We start from the raw sequence: 21,495 nt of genomic DNA on the forward strand, positions 1-21,495 counted from the left end.
TACTGTAGCAAAAACGCGTCCACAAGGGCGCGATTTCACAAATTCTTCTCATAAAGCATCCTGCTTGAAGCGTTTTTTTAAACTATTTGCTCAGAAACATCAAGTCGAAATTATTTTTTCCAGGACCTACTGTAGCAAAAGCACGACCACGAGGGCGCGATTTCACAAATTCTTCTCATAAAGCATCCTGCTTGAAGCGTTTTTTTTAATTATTTGCTCAGAAATGTCAAGTCGAAATTATTTCTTCCAGGACCTACTGTAGCAAAAGCACGTCCACGAAGGCGTGATTTCAGAAATTCTTCTCATAAAGCATTCTGCTTGACGCGTTTTTTAAACTATTTACTCAGAAACGTCAACTCGAAATTATTTTTGCAGGACCTACTGTAGCAAAAGTGCGTACACGTTGGCGCAACTTCAGAAATTCTTCTGATAAAGCATCATGCTTTGATTTTATATTAAAAACCCATAAACACGAAACGTAATCCAATTTTGAATAAATTATAATTAATTTAATTAGGAAACTCTAAACCCTAATCCCTTATTTGTTTACTTTTTCTCTAAAACCCTAAAAATTCTAAAAACCCTAAACCTTAACCCTAAAAACCAAAAACCAAAAAATGGGGAAAACGCGTCCCCAAGGGCGCGCTATGTGGCAGCAAATTGCGTCCGTGTCAAAGCGCTTTGCTGACGTGGCAACAAATCGTGCTTACATGGACGCGATTTGCTGACACGTCCTCTGACTTTGCGTTGACGTGGACGCAATTTGAGGGAAAATGGACCATTCCGGTAAATAATAAAATATCGGGCCCATTTCGATAAATTTAAAAAAAAAGTGGCTTTTTCTGGTATTCTGCCTGGTTCAAAGTGTTCATCAGTTTTTTCTCTCTTTTTGTTTTTTTAGAACTTAAACAATGTAGTTTCTTTATGTTTTTGTTTATTGTATTTAAATTTAAATTTTTCTTTAAGGTCTTTGTGCCTCCACATCCATGAATTAAGCATCGGGTTTTAGTTTTGAGGAATAAGCAAATACCTTGTCCCATTTTCACTAAGTTTTCTTCAAATTTTATTTGAACTTTATATTTTTTTTAGCTTTTACATATTTGGACCACTGGCAAAATCTCATTTTATTTATTTTTCTTTTTTGATTTCTCTAGTTATTAGGAGATACTATGGCTACGTTAGGGAGGTTACTTATGTACGAAGCTTCAAGGGATTGGTTGGTAAGTTCTTACCTTGTACATATCTTTCTTGAAATTATAGTGGAATTAAGGATGTGTTTTTCTATATGGAACATAAAATATCCTGGCTAATAGCCTACTATAGCAGGGGACATTCAATCACCAATGGCTATTACTTTAGTTGAATTTATTGATCTAAAGGAACCTATAGTGGTTAGTTTCCACTTTTAACATTTAAATTATATATTTCTTTGAATTTTTTCAATTAGTAACTAATACTTGTTTTTTTGGGGTTTCTTAGATTGTTACAATACTGAGAGCTGGTCTTACTCTAGCTGAACATGCATCATCCGTTTTCCTAGCTACAAAAACATATCATTTAGGTAAAGTTGACATATTATCTTTATAATGCTTTCTTCTGTAACACCCTATACCCGGTTTGATCACCTGCCTCGAACTATAAGGTAGTACAGCTGTTAAACATTATTATCATACAAATATTCATAAATAATCAACAAATCTATTAAAAAATATTAGCATAAGTGTGGTGTGATTTACAATCAAAATAAGGTATTAATTAAGCACACGAGACCCTTAAACCAACTCGGAATCATATCAAGACTAAATTGAAACTTTTACAAAAAAAATTAGGTAAAAAGTGTAAAGGAGGGTCATATGGTCGTGTGGCCAAATTGTGTGACAAGGCTGAGACTATATGGTCCTAAGACATGGCCGCGTTGCCTAACCGTATGATAGACTGATTCCATGTGAACTAATGTGCACCAAAATCAAATAGACCACATGGTCGTGTCAGGCAACCATGTTTGGTACATTGCCATGTGCACCTAAACATGCTTTTAAAACCAAGCCATCACACCTATAATCACTTAGGCCATAATTCATGCAATTACCATCCATTAAACCTACATAAAATACATCAAAACATACCAAATAACATCCAACCTAAGTGCCTAACCAATATGTCATCATTGGCACCACAATTCAAACATTAAACTTTAACTATTCAAGCATAACAACCTAACACTCCATACCAATTCAACCATTAAACTAACATCATTTCCTCATGTTCACATTCATGAAATCAAGTTAACCAAATAACCAAAACTTATGCACATTTCATAGCTAAGGTAGTATAACGCTAAACAAATTTATACTATCACAAGCCAACAAACAACCTTCATAGCTTACAAACTTATACATTAATACATATACCAAATGGCACAAAACGAAGCTAAAAACTTATAACATACATTGACAAACCCTATTTACATGCCACTTATAACTAGGACAAAATAAGTAAATAGCTACCAAAAGAGTTGACGGATAGTGTGATCTCTAAAATCGATCCAATTGACAGCTCAAATCCGACAATCTACAAGGAAGAAAACGAAGCTTATATAAAGCTTAGTAAGTTTGTAAAATTTAAACATCACATATCTTTCATTTAAAGTATACAATTGAATTTAACATATAGCAACAATTCTTGCCATATTTCACATTACCTACCATACCAAATGGTTAGTAATATACATATCACATTGGAAAAATCACAAGATACTAGTTTCGCATACCATTTCACAACTAATAAGTATTTAGCCCTTCATGCCCTGAATTTAATTTCTAAACAATTCCTTAATTTTTTTGCTAGGGGAACTATAGTAGATTAACTTTGAATACGCATAGAAATAATGCTACACAAGCTGATCGTCGGGACATTAACCATTACATAATACTGCTCACACAAGTTGACGAGAATTTGCAACAAATTCTAGATTCCAATTATCGGTATGATATCCACCACCGGTACATAGTATCTGAAAATATATCACCAGCATAGAGTGTTTGGAAATTGGAACACCGATACATAGTACCTAAAAACTGTTATCACCGATATCTAGTGCCTAGAACACCCTAATGACATGTCATTTGTATCCTTATCATTCATTAAGCTCACATGGGGCTTAACTTGTATTCTATAATGTTTTCATGTTTATAACATTATACCTTGATCAACTTGATTACATATATTACATAGAATAACATGACTCAACTCAAACATATACAATTGTCATACTTACAATTCAAACCTTTCTTTCCACTTTCAAACTTACCACAATTAACCATACTCACCATACACACACACACACACATATATATACACATATAATTAGAATTCAAACCATCAATAAGCATAGCAAATCTAATACGAACTTACATAAACGAAACAACTACAAGCATTATACCTAGAACTACTTGACGATTTTCCTTTTTCCTCGATTATCAACCAGTTGATCCATTTCTTTATCTACATATAATAATTTACCTCAATTAACTAATTCAAATCCCTTAAAATATCTATATTCATATATTTGACCCTTTAATGACATTTTACATTATTGCCCTAAACTTTTACCTTTTATTCAATTTAGTCTTTAAAATCGAAACTTTCACATATATCACAATCAAACCAAAAACACTTGTGCTGAAATTACCCTTATACATATACAACCCATTATTACTGAAATTTTATAATAACTTCATGCTAAATTTATTATTTTATCATTTTAGTCCCTAAACTTAAAACTAACCAAAACTACTTTACAAAACAGTCCTATTAAATAATCAAGCTTCAAAATTAACCATTTAACTTCAAAAACATCCAAAAATCATCTATGGTAAGTTTCAAAACTTTTAATAGTTTTACAAAATAGTCCCTGAATAGCTAAATTAAGCTACAACGATATTAAAAACATAAAAATTACTAAAAACTGATAAAGAAATCAGTGACATGAAAGGTGTTGAGCTTGGCTGAACTTCTTGAGGTTTATCAATGGTGGTTTCAGGTGGAAAGGATGAAGAAAGTGGAATGAAAAAGGTCATGTGTTTTGTTTTTATGTTTTAATCATTTTTAAATTATTAAACAATATTATATAAACATAATATTACACCAAATTTGTATGGTAACCAGCCATTATATTCCAACATGATCAAATTACCTCATAAAACCCTCTAAACGTGATTTTATAACCATTAAGCAAATATATACTAATAGCGATTAAGTTTTACACCTTTTATGATTTAATTCTTTTTCCTTAATTAACAATCAGATCACCAAAATTTCTGGACCAAATTTCAATTTACCTATATAACAACTCCATAAATATTTAATAAAAATATTTACAGTTCGGTTTACAAAAACGAGATCTCAATACCTCATTTTTTAAAACCACTCGACTTTAACTAATTATCCAATTAACAAAACTTACCCAATCAAAATTTAATAAAACACTATAATCAACTCGTAAATATTAATAAACACTATTTATGAACTCACTCGTCGGGATTATGACCCCAAAATCTCTATTTTCTATGCTGTTGAAAAACATACTGTTACATTTTCTCGCTCAACCAACAAAACAAAAGATAGCATAGTTCATGTTTAAAGATATCTTTATTTGGCTTTTGTTTCGTACATGTTACTTAAGACTACCTCTTATCGTACATTTTCTTATATGGCCAACCAGTTTACTTGTTTATGATTATTTATGGTTTTGTGAACGAAGGGCTAATTAGAGATGTAAAAACACTTTTGCCAACAGTTTATCTAAATAATAAGAATTTACTTCTCTTTTTATTATGTGGTTCCTACCTCCTGGTATGTTCCCAGTTGAACTATGGTAATTTAGTTCGGTCAACCCCATTTCATCCTTTTGATTTGCTGAGTGCAAGCTTAACTGTGTGTGTAATTTGTGCTAATGTGCTCTTGTAGGTTGCCTAAAATGCTTTTTGAATGATCTCGAGTTTTTGTGGTAGATCCTTTGTTGGCAACAGGTAGTAATCTTCATCTTAGAGCTATAAATCTTGTATCATATCCATCTTAAAGAAATATAAATCTTTTTGGCATTTGTACCTCTTATTTCAACATTCAATTTGTTGAAAATCAAGGAAATCATTCTTTTTTGTATTGAAAGTGAAGGTTAGTATTATCATGGTAGCTGTGCCGCACAAGCGTTTTGTTTTAAGTAATCATTTTTTTTTACACTGAGGTTGATAATGTTGTACTGCTTTTGCTAATTTTCTTGTTAAGAGTTTCAGGCGGCACAATTGTGGCAGCAGTTGACCTCTTAGAGGAACGTGGAATTGACAAGAAGCAAATGAAAGTGGTAAATAATTTGGAAGAATCTTTCTCTTTTCAGTTGAATTTGCACCTCGAAACTTCTTCGGAATGTGTTCATTAAGTATTGCATCCCACAGTTTGCCCTTAGCTATTTCTATGAAGATTGGGAAAACTCTAGATAAAATGTGTCTATATTTTCCCATCTTCAACGTTGCCAGAAATCGTTACTTTCAATATGCATTTTTTATGCCAACTTACTAATATGAATGAAGCTATTTTATTATAGATATCTGTTGTGGCAGCTCCTCCAGCCCTTCAAAAGCTCAACGAGAAATTCCCGGGGTAATTAAATGAATCCATATAGTAACTTGTGTATTTACTAGTTTTGTGATTATTAGGCTTCATGTTTATACCGGAATCATCGATCCCATGGTCAATGAAAAAGGGTAAGCGCTGTCTTATTACAGAACTTGGGCTTATTGTTGGAATATTGGCAGCAAGCATCAATAGATTTGCAAAGCAAAACCAATGAAAAATCGAAGCAAAGGAAAAGAAAAGAAAGTAGCAAGAAGGACTTGAATACACAGAAGAAAAATGTAACTGAACAACCATATTTTCATTCAAAATTCAAAATGTATTTAAGTTACAAATTGATAAAATGACAATTACCTAATTGTTTAACTGCCCCAACTAATACATATCTAGTTATAGCTAAAATGATACACAAAAATAGCTGACCAATCAGCTATTACATCAAAGATCATTCAAACACTAATCCTACTAAATTTCTTACACAAATATGTAACTAAACAAGATTACATTAAAACAAAATCAATCAAGCAATTGTTGCATTTGGTCAAGCTTCAATGCTGCACTTCCAATTGCTTTACTGCTGCTGAACTCGAAAGTAGCTGGCTGTTGGTTCCATGTTGCATTGCAGTCCAGCTTTCAACACTCCTCCTTGGACTGTATGCAACACATACCAATTGCACTTCTCAAGGCTTCAAATCGGGTAGCTCCTAAGGGCTTAGTCAACATATCAGCCAATTGAGCCCCTGAGTTGCAGTGAACAAGGCTGACTTCCTTTGTTTGCTCAGCTTCTCGAACAAAATGAAGTTTAATCTTAAAGTGCTTAGTTTTACCATGGAACACAGGATTTTTAGCTATAGCAATTTTTGATTGATTGTCCACCCAAATCTCAATATCTTTAGCTTGGTTTTCATTAAGGTCTTGAAGGAGTTTTCTGAGCCATATGGCCTGATTGACAGCTGCTGCAACTACAATGTACTCTGCTTCAGCTGTGGACTGAGAAATATTCTGTTGCTTCTTTGAGCTCTAGCAAAACACACTCGATCCAAGTGTGAATAAGTAGCCAGAGGTACTCTTCATGTCATCAAGAGATCCTGCCCAGTCACTATCTGAGTAACCTTCAAGTCTCAGCTCTTTTCCACTTTCAAATATTACACTAAAGTTTGCTATCCCTTTAATGTATCTAAGGACCCTCTTTGCAGCTTTCAAGTGAGCCTCATTACAGCAGTGCATGAACCTCGATAGCAAACTGATACCAAACATAATATCTGGCCTAGTTGTTGTTAGATACAACAGGCAACCTACTAGGCTTCGATAGTTCCTTTCATCAACCCTTTCTTGGTCACCATTGCTAGTCAGTTTTTCACCTTGAGCCACTAGTGTGCTGACTGTTTTATAGTTCTGCATGCAAAATTTATCAAGAATCTTCAAGGCAAATGTATGTTGGCTGATGAAGATGCCTCGATCAAACTGATGCACTTCCATACCAAGGAAGTAAGTTATGATCCCCAAGTCAGTCATCTCAAACACTTGCTGCATTTGGACTTTGAACTCATCAATGAGCTCATTTTTCCTCCCTGTCACTAGTAGATCATCTACATACAAAGAAACAATTAGCAAAGTCTCATATTCTAACTTCTTTACATAAAGTGTAGGTTCACTAGCACTTTTCTCAAATCCGAGCTTGGATAGGTAGGTGTCAACTCTGTCATACTAGGCCCTCGGTGCCTGTTTCAGGCCATAAAGTGCCTTTCTCAGCTTGTACACTTTGTCTTCATGTCCAGCAACCTTAAATCCATATGGTTGCTCGATAAAAATCTCCTCTTTGAGAAAGCAATTCAAAAATACTGATTTCACATCCAATTGGTGAACCTTCCATTTTTTTGAGTAGCTAAGGCAAATAGAAGCTTGATTGTGTCCAATCTTGCTACTGGAGCAAATGTCTCCAAGAAGTCAACTCCATACTGCTGACTGTAGCCCTTCACCACAAGCCTATCCTTGTGCTTGTTCAATGAGCCATTAGCATTGTATTTGGCTCTATACACCCACTTAACACCTATGACCTTCTTGTGTTCTGGTCTGTTCACCAATTCTCATGTCTGATTCTTGTTAATCATCTCTAACTCAGCTTCCATAGCTTTCATCCAGTTCCCATCTTTGGCAGCCTCCTCATAGTCAGTAGGCTCGATTACAGCAACATTGCGCCTTTGGTAAACATCAGCTAAGGTTCTGGTGCCTCTCACTGGTGTATCATCAACAACATCAGCATTTGGTCATTCTTCTATAAGTTCAGTAACCAAGTCCAACTGATTTTCTTCAAACAAGCCTGCTTCAACACCATTCCAACTCCATACCCTTTCTTCATCAAACTTCACATCTCTGTTGACTAAAACCTTCTTTGTTGATGAATCATACACCTTATAGCCCTTCTTGTTACTGCTATAGCCAACAAAAATTCCTAGAATAGCTCTGCTCTCGAGTTTGGTTCTCTTTTCCACTGGAACATGAGCATAGCACACACAACCAAATACTTTCAGGTGTGCTACAACTGGTTTGGCTCCATGCAAAGCCTCAAAAGGAGTTTTATCCTTAACTGCTCGAGTTGGTAACCTGTTGAGCAGGTATACTGAGGTGTTGACTGCCTCAGCCTAATATTGACTTGGAAGCTTGCTTTGAAACGACAGACATCTGGCCATATCAAGCACAGTTCTGTTTTTCCTCTAACATACTCCATTTTGCTAAGGAGTATAGACAGTTGTGAGCTGATGATGAATCCCAGTACTTTCACACAGCTTCTAAAATCTATCAGACACATATTCAGAGCCATTATCAGTCCTCAAGGCTCCAATTTTACAGCCAGATTGATTTTCAGCAAATGCTTTGAACTTGCAGAAGGCTTCAAACACTTCTGAATTTTTCCTCAAAAAATAAACCTAACAAAGCCTTGTCAAATCATCTATAAACAGGACAAAATACTTGTTGTCACTGATTGAAGTTGTTTTCATAGGACCACAGACATCAGAATGCACCAATTCGAGCCTTTCTTGAGCTCTCCAAGCACTATCAGCAAGAAAAGGCAATCTAGCCTGCTTACCAAGCTAACAAACCTCACACACAGTCCTACCAGCTTCAATTTTAGACATGTCTTCAACCAAATTTAGCCTATGCAACAAATCAAGGGATCTGAAATTAGCATGGCCTAATCTCCTATGCCACAAATCAGTGCTATCAGCAAGGCTGGTGTATGCCTTTCTTTCCACTTGACTTACATCCAACATAAAGCATCTATCAGTCATAGCAACTGTAACTAGCTCTTGACCATGCAAGTCGTGAACAATGCAGCAACCATTTTTAAAGACCAGGGCATAGCCTTTTTCCACTAATTGGCCTACACTAAGCAGATTTTGGTCTAAGTCAGGTACAAAGAGCACATCAGTGATTAGTTTGTTACCTGAACCAGTGCTGACCAACACATTGCCTTTGCCTTTAGCCTCAATTAGCTTTCCATCTCCAATTCTGATCTTCGAGTAGAAGCTTCTGTCTAGGTCCTTAAATAGTCTTTCATCAGCTGCCATATGGTGTGAGCAGCCATTGTCTAATAGCCAATCACTGCTGGCTTTTGTTGTGCCAACAAAACAGGATGCTGTAAACACATGCTCCTCTTGAGCTTGCAGATCCTCAGCAGGTCGAGCCTGTTGCTGAGCAGCCTCCTTTGCCTTGCCTTTGCACACCTTCTCCACATAACCAAACTATTTATATTTTCTGCATTGGATGTCTGGCCTATACCAGCAATACTTCTCTGAATGTGTTGTCTTCTTGTAGTGAGCACATGGTGGAAACACCCTTTTTCCTTCATCTTTTCTTGATTTGTCTCTTCTGTTGTGCCAAGGCTTCTTGCCTTTCAAATTTGAACTTGAGCCCTTATTGGCTTTTGCCTGGAAAGCAGCTTCAGGAATTTCTTCCTGTCTATTTGCTCTCCTTTGCTCAAGTGCATACAGGGAGTTTATCAGCTCAGACAACGAAATGGCTGATAAGTCCCTCAAGTTCATAAGTGAAGAGATCTTTGACTCGAATTTCTCAGGGAGAGTTGTAATGGCCTTTTCAACAACTCTACACTCAGTGAAGTCCACTCCAACGAGCCTTATGCTATTAACAATGGCCATTATTCTGTCTGAGTATTGCTTGATGGTCTCAGACTCTTTCATCCTCAAATTCTCAAAGTCTCTCCTGAGATTGATCACTTACTGCTGGCTCGTTTTGTCAGTCCCCATGAATTCCTCCTTCAGCTTCTCCCATGCCTGCTTAGGTAAGTCACAGGTCATGATGCGAGTGAAGATCACATCAGACACTCCATTCTGCAAACAAGCCATAGCCTTGTGCTTCTTGGCTCGTTCCTCAGCATGTTGCCTCATTTGAGCAATGGTAGGATTGGCTTTCAATGGAGGTGGTTCAGCATCGTTTTCGATCACACTCCACAGATCATCTGCCTGGAGGTAAGTCTTCATTTTAACTATCCAAATGTGATAGTTTTCTCCAGTGAACACAGGTGGTGGAGGTGGGGTGAAACTCATTCTGCTAGACTGAGTTTAAAGGCTTCAATCTTTCCTCTTTTAAGCTTTGCTTTTGATTTGAAAACAACAAAATAAAAGAGGCCTCTCAAAGACTCGGGCTCATGATACCATTTGTTGGAACATTGGCAGAAGCATCAATAGATTTGCAAAGCAAAACCAATGAAAAATCGAAGCAAAGGAAAAGAAAAGAAAGCAGCAAGAAGGACTTGAATACACAGAAGAAAAATGTAACTGAACAACCATATTTTCATTCAAAATTCAAAATGTATTTAAGTTACAAATTGATAAAATGACAGTTACCTAATTGTTTAACTGCCCCAACTAATACATATCTAGTTATAGCTAAAATGATACACAAAAATAGCTGACCAATCAGCTATTACATCAAAGATCATTCAAACACTAATCCTACTAACTTTCTTACACAAATTTGTAACTAAACAAGATTACATTAAAACAAAATCAATCAAGCAACTGTTGCATTCGGTCAAGCTTCAATGCTACACTTCCAATTGCTTTGCTGCTACTGAACTCGATAGTAGCTGGCTGCTGGTTCCGTGTTGCATTGCAGTCCAACTTTCAACACTTACGAATGTTGTGATATGAGAAGTGTAATTTTGGGTGCTTTTAGGATTATTGTTCCTGGACTTGGAGATGTAGGAGATAGTGGCTATGGTACATGAGTAGAAATAAAAACAAGGAGAAAACTATCAATCATGTGCAATTTGGATTTGTTGATTCCATCATCTTGTTTAAAAGGCTTGCTAGTTGCTTTCCAAATTTGTTTACTTTTAATAACTTGAAATAGACTATTCTCATCTGGTTTAAAAGAACTAATGCCCTATGTATGATTCTTTTTGGCTTATTAGACATTCATCCTGGCAATAGCATCACCAGATTATCCAGTTTCTAACGACCACTTGCAATTCCTCCACCACCTACATGATAACCAACATCATCCTTCTCTGCTGATATTGCCACCACTATGATCGAAGTATCTACTGCCATTCCGCCGATACTGAATCCTATATCTTGCAGCTTCTAGACATGGTTAGGCAATCCAAAAGGGAAGCCAAAGCGACCATCAAAAAGTCATGCATAACTTTACACTTTTATGTACAATCCGTTGCTCATGTATGACAGCAGTGTTGAAATAATGTGTTTCAAGAGTTCAAACAAAAGTTTCAATAATAATAATAGTTGATAAAGGTTAAAATATGTCATAGGTCCTTATAATCTTCAAAATTTTAGAATTTAGTCACTGTACTTTTATTTTCATGAATTTAGTTTCTTTATTTTCATATTTCAAAATTTAGATCCAATTATTAATAATATTACTTTTTTTTGTCCAATTTATTTGCGAGATATTTTAAAATTAAAAAAATAATTACTAGATGGCAATATAACTAAAAATAGTATTATAATAAACTTCACTTTAACAAAATAATTTTAACTATGTTAATAGTTAAATTTAAATTTTGAAATATGAAAAATAAAAAATTTAAATTCCAAATAAATTTTAACTTTTACAAATCAAATCAAATAAATGTAATTTTGCATTGGATTTTCAAACATGGATATGAATGAGCAAGGAGGAACAAGCTTTATAATTTACATAACAATAAACTCAAAAAACTGTTAATCTATTTTACAAATAGCTTTTATATATATTTGTTGTGTTCTCCCAGTGAAGTCAACCAACGAATCTTCGTTTTTTGTCATTCTAATTACATACGTGATTTGCCTCTTTAACAGCCACCTCCTCCTCCTCCCGCACCGCCACTATCACAACCTCCTCCACCACCACCGCCACCTCCTCCCCAACTGCTATACCCTGCATCACCAGAACCACCAATATCTATGTTTACATGATCTCGGCCAAAGCGATGATGACCAGCAGCAGCACCGCCACCGCCAATATTACTACTCCCTACGGAAGCACATCGACTAAGAGCAGCAAACAGAAGCATGATACATAAAAATACAGAGAATATAATAACCGGAATCACCCAAGGTTCCATTGATCTTTTTTTCTTTTTCCTTCTAATGTGTTGATAACGATGAACTCCTTTTATAGGTTATACGGTTGTCGTACGTTAGATTGAATATCATACTTTTCAAACCCCTAAAAGAAGAAGAAAAGAAAAGTCATAAACCGCGTTTGGGTATATCGAAATTGAATGAAGCAATTATTAGGGTACAGATTAGTAACTATGAAACCATATGTTTAAAGGTAAAAGTCAAAGATATATAAATATTTTAAGTGATTACATCGGGCTAGGCAATGGGGGGAGCTTTGACTGTTTCTGCCGGAGTAACGCGGGGTTTGACGCTGTATTACAATTCGGGTTTCCAGTGTAAAGGGTAATATGATGTGTTGAATTGAGATGGTGGAATAAGTTTTATTTTTGTTTTCGATAATTGAAATTTGTATTCAGCGGAAATGCCTATTACAAAATGAGGACCAAAAACAGTTTATAACTATGACATTATATCTATTAAACATAATGCAATAGTTATCTTGTTTATTATATTTATAAGTTTTAAAAGTAACATGTTTTAATCTCATTCTTAACGCGTTTTGAGTGATTATCTGATGTTAATTGCGAATTTTATACTCATAATCCTTTAAATTCATGTTTCAATGCTTAATAGAGCACTTGGGAGTGAAAATTGGAGCGTCAGAGCAAAGTTGAAGGAGCCACACGGGCTACACCTTTTCACACTACCGTGTGATATGCCGTGTCGATTTCACGGGATTGTGCACTGAACAGCAGAAAATCACGATTTTTAGGTTTTCTTTGGCATTCTAAGACATATGTATAACAAAGATAAGAAAATATGAGAGAGCTGTTAAAGAATACTAAAGAAAACAACTCGAAAAACAGCATTGAAGCCAATTTTGAAGCAGATTACCATCAAGATTGAAGATTCTCAGTTGATTTATTAGAAAGTTATCATGAATTTTTTTTTATTCTTTTGGTTATACTGTATATTTGATTTTTCTCTTCTCTAGTATGAACTAATTTTCTAAATACCTTAGGGAGTTGAACCTTATGATGAATTATGTCATTTGATTTTTATTTTGCGTATGTGTGCTTAATTCTTTACTTGATACTTCTAGAGTATTAATCCATGTTCGATGTGCTTAAATCGAGAGTTGAATAGACCCTGTTTAAGATTAGATATTGTGTAATTAAGTGGAGTTGCATGCAATCTTAGAAATAGGATACATAAATCTACCAGATTAGAATCAAATCTAATAGAGGAACTCATAGCACGATAATAGAGGTTTTAATTGGAAAGAAATTTCAATTAATCAACTTAAGTCAATTGCTCTTATACTCGAAAGAGATATTAAAATAATTTAAGGATTTCTACGGATCAATGTGCTAAGTAAAGAAATTGCGTTATTTATATTGATAGTGACAGATGAAATCTAGGTAGATTCTTATTTGGATATTGTTTCGTTTCTTGGTTGTTATTCGATTATTTTCGTGTTTTTTTGTCGCGTTCGTTAGTTAATTAAATTAGTTAATTTTAGTTTTAATGGATCATTTGAATTATTCGGTTAAATAATAGAAAGACAGTAATTACTAATACTTGTAGTCCTCGTGGGAACGATATCTTTACTTACTGTAACCATACTATTAATTAATAGGTATACTTGTCTAAGTCAAATTTTTAATTAATTTCGTAGACATCATATATATATAAATTAGCTTTGTTACCTATTAACTTAATCATATTAAACTATTTTTTATAAGATTTAAAGATTTCATTAATAATATAATTGTAAAATTAAAATATAATAAGCTAAAAGTTAAATTTAAAAAACATAATAATTAGAATTGGAATCAATTTAAACAAACCATATATTCATAAATAAAGAAGTAAGATGAGTCCTATAAATTAAATTTTACATTTTAAAACAAAACCCATGATCTAGATGTGCAACATTTTTTTTCAATCACTAATAATAGATTTAGTGCTGAAAATAATACAAATTACTTATTAGTAAGTTTAATAACTTACGTGAGAAATAAGAAGGCAAAAATTGCCTAATCATTTACAGCCAGTAGAAGAAACAAAATACCAACAATCTACCTATCCAAAAACCCTTTCACAACAAATCACCAAGAAAGCAAATCAAACATAATCATGACTACTTTTAGTGAACCCACCATTGAAATGCTTCTCAAAGGATCACCAAAGCATACCAAAATTATCGAAGCACGTGCAAGGTTAAACATGGAAAAACCACTCCTTGATCACCTGAAGGCTCCAATAAATCCGACAATACTTGGTAATGCTAAAGCTCCTTAGAGCTTCCCCAACCGAAAACTCAAAATCCACTTCTCTTATGATAACATACATCACTTTCAAAAAGAAAGAAAATCATCTTACAAGAGGTAGTACAAACAACCAACATGATCATCAAAAAATTTGTGACGAATGCATACGGAACGTCTCATGGAGGTCAATTGATCAAATGAGACTCATTTAATCCACTTGAACTAGTCCGATTTGTGGAACACATGGATAAATCCATCTGCTTGAAGTCTTGGTGGCCCAATGAAACACTCCAGTAAAACTAGTGTTATCAGGATAATTATTGTAAATCCTAAAGGATAAAGATGTATAGAGTTTAAATCCCTTAGGACTCTCATCTTGTAGATAGACACTAATCTCAACTATTGATGTAATTCGATCTATGGCGTTGGATCTGAGGGAGCTCTACCATAAATAAAAGTCTTCCCCTCATTTGTAATCACTCAGTTGTAATCCTTCATACTAATTGAATACTATTGAGAACATTTATTCAAACACTTGGCGTGCTTTTACTTTCTTGTGGTTTTTCTGCTTTTTCATTCTTCTTTTACCTTTGAGTTGCTTCCGCTTTGTTTTCGATGTCTTGGAGAATTTCTATCAAGAATTCTCACTTTGCGAGAGTTATGTTGACTTTGACGGATTTAAAACAAAAAAAACTAAAATTGCACAGATTACGAGACTAAAGTTCTAACCCCACGGCACAATTTTGAACACGAAAAAACTACTCCTTCATCACATGAAGGCTCCAATAAAACCAACAAAATTTGGTAATGCTAAAGCTCCTAAGAGCTTCCATTGTCCCAATCGAAGACTCAAAATCTTGTATATTCACATATCAAAATATTTCTCTCATTTCGCAAACATAACATAAACACTTAATTCACATGTTCACATTTATCTTTATTTTCACATATTATTGCATATATACATACACTTTTATTTTCGCATATCACTTTTGTAGTCCTTAATAAGTCTCAAAGGAGTTCAATAATTTCTTTACTTGTAGAGATCTAGGCTAAACATGAACTCCTAGCCTATAACAGAAATCTGATAACGAGAACTCCAAAAAAAAATATAGGAACTCTAGTAAACACATTACAAAACCCAATACTCCTCTCCTAATCTCCTTCGGACCCCGTATCACCAACTTGATTCTCATCCGAATCCCTAGCCCCTTTCAACTCCAAAATCATTTCATTATCATATATCATATTTCCTTTGAGTTTGCTAAGGCATTTATTCACATATCACTTTAATATAACGTACTTGAGCATATCACACATATATCACTTTGTATCATATTACTTATTCACTTTGAATCACATAAATACATTCACTACATTTTTATTTCACATATTTACTTTATTCACAATTCATAAAAAAACAAACATAACATATATTCACAACACTTAGCACTTTAGATTTCAATTCACTGTCATCAAACACGTTACTTTCTTATAACACTTCACTTAAATGTTTTATTTCACTATTTTATCACACTTAGTAATTTTTGAACATTTTACAATTTAGTCCTTAAATTATTGAAAATTCAATAATTATGATGTCACTTTACACTTCACTTCTATCACATAGTACTTCATTTAAGTCTTTAATCACAATATTGGTTTCACATAACACCTTTTATACGCTTTACAATTTAGTCCTCTTTATAGTAATTTAACTATGCTACATTTATTTACTTATCAATTTGTGACAAATAAATAAATTTTCACTCTTTAAAATTTAATCCTTAGTTTCATGAAATTCACTAGTCACTAAATTATCACGTTATCATTTCTTACATTACTAACACACCTTTTTTTTTTTTGTGAAAACTAACACACCTTTAATTTCATATTAACTACTAAATTCAATACACATATTCAATAATCTTAATTATATCTTATTTAACTATTTCATATTAAATTTTAAATACTCAAATAATTCAATTTAAAATAAACTAACTTGAGTTCAATTAATTACTTACCTATTTCTTCACTTGAAATTAACATTTCTCCTCACCTTCCTAAGTTTTCACTTTACTTTCATCTTCATCTAAGTTGTTTCCATGATTGAAAATATTCCATAGCACTCTAAGATCTAAAATTAAGCTCTGGTTTTAAGGAAAAACTCAAAAAAAAAAAGCATGAGAATTTTTCCTTTTTTTATCTCTCTTGTTCTTTTCCTTTTCTTTCTTTTCTCTCCTTTCTTTCCCTTTTATTTTTGCTGCCCCAAGCTGCTGCTGTTCAACCTTCTAATTGTGAGAAAATTCTACACTTTTCTATCTTTTTTCAATTTAGTTCATTTACTCCATCATCCAACCAAATTTCAATACTTTTCATCCTTAATTTCCATAAATTTCCACAAACTTTCCACCTCGTCAGCTATGGGATTTTAATCCCATCATCATGTCTCTAAATATCAATTAAAGATGGAAAATTTTTATTTAAGTCTAAAGATGAGCATTCGATTGAGTCGAGTCAAATCGAGTAAAAAACAATCAAACTCAATTTGAAATCTTTTTGAATCGAATCAAATCGAGTCAAAAAATTTCGAGTCGAGTTAACGGATCCTATTGTTTATACTCAATGTTGCGTTTACATGGACCGATTATTTAACTAGTAGATGAATTACAAGATTATTTAACTACATAAATAATATAATAGTTTTGCGTTTTAATTTATTGGGTAAATGATTTATAACAACGTAGTTTTGCCTTTTAACTTAATGGTTTTGACTTTTAACTTTAGAAAAGGTAAATATTTATCAAAATGACGTAGTTTTGCCTTTTCCTATTTGGATTTTTGGATAACTCGAATTGTATAATTGATATTCAAGTTAAACCGAAAATTTTGATTTTTTTTTCGAGTTGATCTGAATAACTCGATTAACTCTAATAACTTGAACTATTTAATTCAAAATTTAAAATTTTTATCGAGTTTTTCGAGTCGAATCGGATCTACTCACCCCTATTTAGGTACCTCTTCCATAAAAATGAGAAAATTACATTTTAGTCCATATACTTTCCATTTTATTCAATTTAATCCCTATATAAAATTTCCAACTCAACATATCAATACATATCTGTATCACATTCATAAAAAAATATATTTTTTTAAAATTTTGCCCATTTTTCTAAAATGAGTATATTTACACTTTTAATCCATCTTTCTCAAATTTTCAATTTAATCTTTACTAAAATTTCTCTTAATTCACCTTTGAAATACGTTTTCCTCCAAATACTGCTCCTGGTGTTCAATATATCTTGAATGTTAAATGTTTATAAATTGTGTAATATGAGTTTATTGTTGATGAGTTGATTTTATGTTTGATTGCGAATGTTTATGTTTTTTGCTTATTTAACATGTAAAGCGTTTGTCATGGGAGGAAGTTGGTTTTTTCCCCCTTTATCTTGGTTTATTGCCTCCAAGATTCACTTTTTAATTACCATCATGTACTTTGCCGACTCAAAATGTATATATTTACGCAATTTAATTCATTAATTTTGCCAAGTCAAAAGTTGGGCCGAGATAGGACAAAATTTCAAACCAATATTTCAGTGTTTAAGGCCCACAGATTAGTGAGCGGTGAGAAAATAAAGCAATATGGTATTATTATCGTAAACAAACAAGAATGGAAATCATTCACAACATTCTTTTCTCAAGGCACGAGGTTTTACACTATCTTAGCAATAAATTCACCCGCAAAAGGAACTACAAGTAATTATGAATCAAGTGTACCTAAATCCTGTCCCAACAACTATCATTGCTTATGTAAATTCTGCACTTCTTTTTCTTCTCAAAGGAAGGGATATTGAGTAAAAATATTCTCCAATAAGGAGTCAACACAGAAATGGTCTGCTTTACAGAAACAAATGAGGTACTGACAATTTACAACTTCTCCACTATTGCAAAGATTAGCAGCCTTCAGCCAAACAAGCTATCTTTTTAGAAACATCAACAGCACCCATCTAACCTTACAATAACACGTTGTACGAGTTTTCACATAATGACAACCTTCCTTCACCGCCAGAGGCTGAAACCAAAGAAAGCAGTAACAATAAGAATCATGCCCTGCCTTGTGTTTAAGCCAAATCACCCATGTACAAGAGGCAGTCGACAAAGGATTAGGCATTGCTGAAGATAAAGGTTGATGGTATAAGTTGTAAGAGAAAGTAGCAGAGAAATTATAAAACCAATAGTCTATACTACACCAACACCATGACAAGAAAAATTTTGAAGCAGTCCCATGATTTACTACACCAAATGTTCAAGAGCTGTTCAAATTAGGAAGTGTCTCGTCAGTCACTCAATTGACCTTTTGACATATAAACCCAAGAAATTTGCCAAATTTGATCTATGGAAAAATTTGTTAACTAATCTAAAACAAAATCGAACCTTTCCCATTTGCATGCCTAATGCAAACACAATCCTTTTAAGCACTAGGCCAATTGCCTTCATGTCGAATCCTAGTACCCAGGAGTGAAACCAGAAATTTTTTTTTTTTTTTTGGGGGGGGGAGGGCAGAATTAAATTGTATATTTTACATCTATATAATTTTTAAAGGATTAAATCAACTTTTTATTTTTTGGGGGCCAAAGTGCAATTTTACCATTACTAATTTAAAATTTTATAAATTATAAAAGGGCCTAAATGGAAATTTTTCATCAGATGGAATAAAGAACTAAATGATACTTATAGATACTCAGTAACTAGTATCACTATATAGAGAAGGTTTCGAAAATAATGCATTTCTGTACATACAAGATAACACAAACAAAGCAAAGACTTTAGGAGTGATACCAATATGCCACTGTGCATATGACAGTGGAGAAGAAAACCACAATCATGGAATACATAAAAATAGCATGTGAAATTGTGAATATACACGATAATCTAAAATCAAGAATGTGAATTTAGTCAACAGATTCACCACTGAAGACTAGAGAAGTAAAACAAAAATAACAGTTGTAAATCCCTAATCAAGGTAAAACCTTAATTTTTTTAAAAAAGAGGGAAACTGAAATCCGATGTAACATTAGATGCAGATATACTTACATGCTATAGGCTATATAAGCTACAGCTCACTGTAATTGCGCCAAACTGCACGGAACTCCTCACGGAAAGTGTTAAGACGAGCCTTCAGGTTAGGTGTTCTAAAACTTGCATGGAGGATAGTGGCTGAGAGAGAGAGATGAAAAATGAGATCCTAAGGGGAAAATCAGAGGTAAAAATACAAAGTATAAGGAGATGACTCACCAAGAAGTGCAATGGCAAGCGCCCAGAGCACAGTCAAGAGACCACAGGATACATACCAAAGGATGAAACTCACTGCAACCAGAATGGTAAAATTAATGGCTTCCTATACTACACAGGATGGAAAACAGATCGGTTCTCATTTATTAAGAAAGAAAACATTTCTGAAACATATCAATACCAGCTGAGAATATGAAGACAAAGACCCAACGAGGCCAACCACATATGTGAATTGTTCTTTTAGCAGAGGGACGACCACGAATAACAGGCCTGACCAGAATGAAAAAGTTAATAACCAATCAAGAAAATAAGGTCTGCAAACACAAACAAAGTAATCAAAACTTACGTAAGAGGAGGCCTCATCTTAGCCGCTAAATGTGGAGAGAATTGCCTCACAGTTCTTGTCACCTTCTCACTAAAGTACCAGCAAAGCTGTAACAAATAAATAAGTTGTTATACACACGTGAACCAGAAACTACCCTAACCATATGTAAACCTTCAATGCTAGGTATATCCATTTCAAAGGTAACATTCAAAATAACTTCACTGACTTGATATTCAGAACACTAAACAAAGAGGTCTAACATAACTTACCTATCATTCAGAAAAGCAATGCTAAGTGCTGTTAACATCGCAGATAAAATAGCAACCGGTCTCCTCAAGAATCCCAAACCTACAAAATGAAATTAAAACACACACACACACAAGGTTATTTAAGAAAAAATAAATGAACTAAAATTAAACTCGAGCGCCATCGTTGATTTGTCTACTTACCAAGAATGACAACAACCATGATGAAATAATTGGTTCGGTAGCTGCAAAGAGAAAGAAATGCATAAAATTCAAGTACAAAACTAAAAGAAATGACGTATTTGTTCTAGTATATGCAAAAGCACATTCCCGATTAAGATTCAACAATTATCTTCTCTCTCTCTTTTTTTTCTCATCAAATTTTCTTTTATTTTCTCTTCTCGGCAAATAAACAGCATCGATCAAGATTCAAACTGATTCGAACAAAAGAAGAAAATAAAATTAAAATATTAAAGAAAAAAAATACTAGTAGAGATTGCATTTAAGGCGGCTATTCCATTTGGCATATGATCGAGGGAAGGTGAAACGAGAGAAGAATTCGGGGAGAGGTCGTGGCGGTGATGACCAGTCAACTTCACGAAGCGCGTCGATCAGATCCTCTGCGGTTACGTTTCCCCAATCCATTCGATTTGATTATGTTCGATCCCCTCGTTCCTTACTATACGAAACCCTAGGGGGAAGGAGCGGCAAAAAGGAAACTTTTACGAGGAAGTGAAGCTGGGGAAAAAGAAATCGAAGTTTCGTGAGGGAAAGGGAGAGTTGATTTTTCTACGTGAAGGAAGCTTTACAGATTTTATTGGAGAGGGTTTTTTGGACAGAAAAACAAAATGGTGTTTTAAAAATGAAAAATGCTTAACCGTGAAGGAATTTGGAAGGTTTGGCTTCAGTGATTGTGAAAGGCAAAACGAAAGTTGACTGTCATGTCTGAGCCCGGGTTCGAACCGGGGACCTCTAGTGTGTGAGACTAGCGTGATAACCAACTACACCACCCAGACAACCTTTGTGCTAGCTTTAACTTACATTATATATAACCATGGACTTTTTGGCATTTGATTAAGGATGTCCATTGGGAGAAGATGAGGATCCTTTTATGAGATTGCTGCAGTAGATGAGGATCCATA

General features: G+C 34.0%; 1 protein-coding gene, 1 non-coding gene and 1 pseudogene across 2 annotated transcripts; 1 reads left to right on the forward strand and 2 right to left on the reverse strand.

Moving 5' to 3' along the window:
• Nucleotides 1–617: 617 nt before the first annotated feature.
• LOC107898189 (uracil phosphoribosyltransferase-like) lies at nt 618–10,879 on the forward strand (annotated as a pseudogene).
• Nucleotides 10,880–18,162: 7,283 nt separating this feature from the next.
• Nucleotides 18,163–21,303, reverse strand: LOC107899343 (PRA1 family protein A1). Its single transcript, XM_016825026.2, is given in 9 exon segments — nt 18,163–18,563; nt 19,586–19,708; nt 19,787–19,858; nt 19,965–20,053; nt 20,130–20,205; nt 20,208–20,215; nt 20,378–20,456; nt 20,558–20,598; nt 20,841–21,303. Coding segments are annotated over 8 exon segments (627 nt in total). The 5' UTR covers nt 20,999–21,303; the 3' UTR covers nt 18,163–18,563; nt 19,586–19,604.
• On the reverse strand, nt 21,296–21,369 carry TRNAV-CAC (transfer RNA valine (anticodon CAC)). Its single transcript has one exon. It is a non-coding gene; the product is annotated as a tRNA-Val (tRNA).
• Nucleotides 21,370–21,495: the final 126 nt, after the last annotated feature.

The sequence above is a fragment of the Gossypium hirsutum genome, chromosome D04 (genome assembly GCF_007990345.1).
Source record: "Gossypium hirsutum isolate 1008001.06 chromosome D04, Gossypium_hirsutum_v2.1, whole genome shotgun sequence".
Classification (NCBI taxonomy): Eukaryota; Viridiplantae; Streptophyta; class Magnoliopsida; order Malvales; family Malvaceae; genus Gossypium; species Gossypium hirsutum.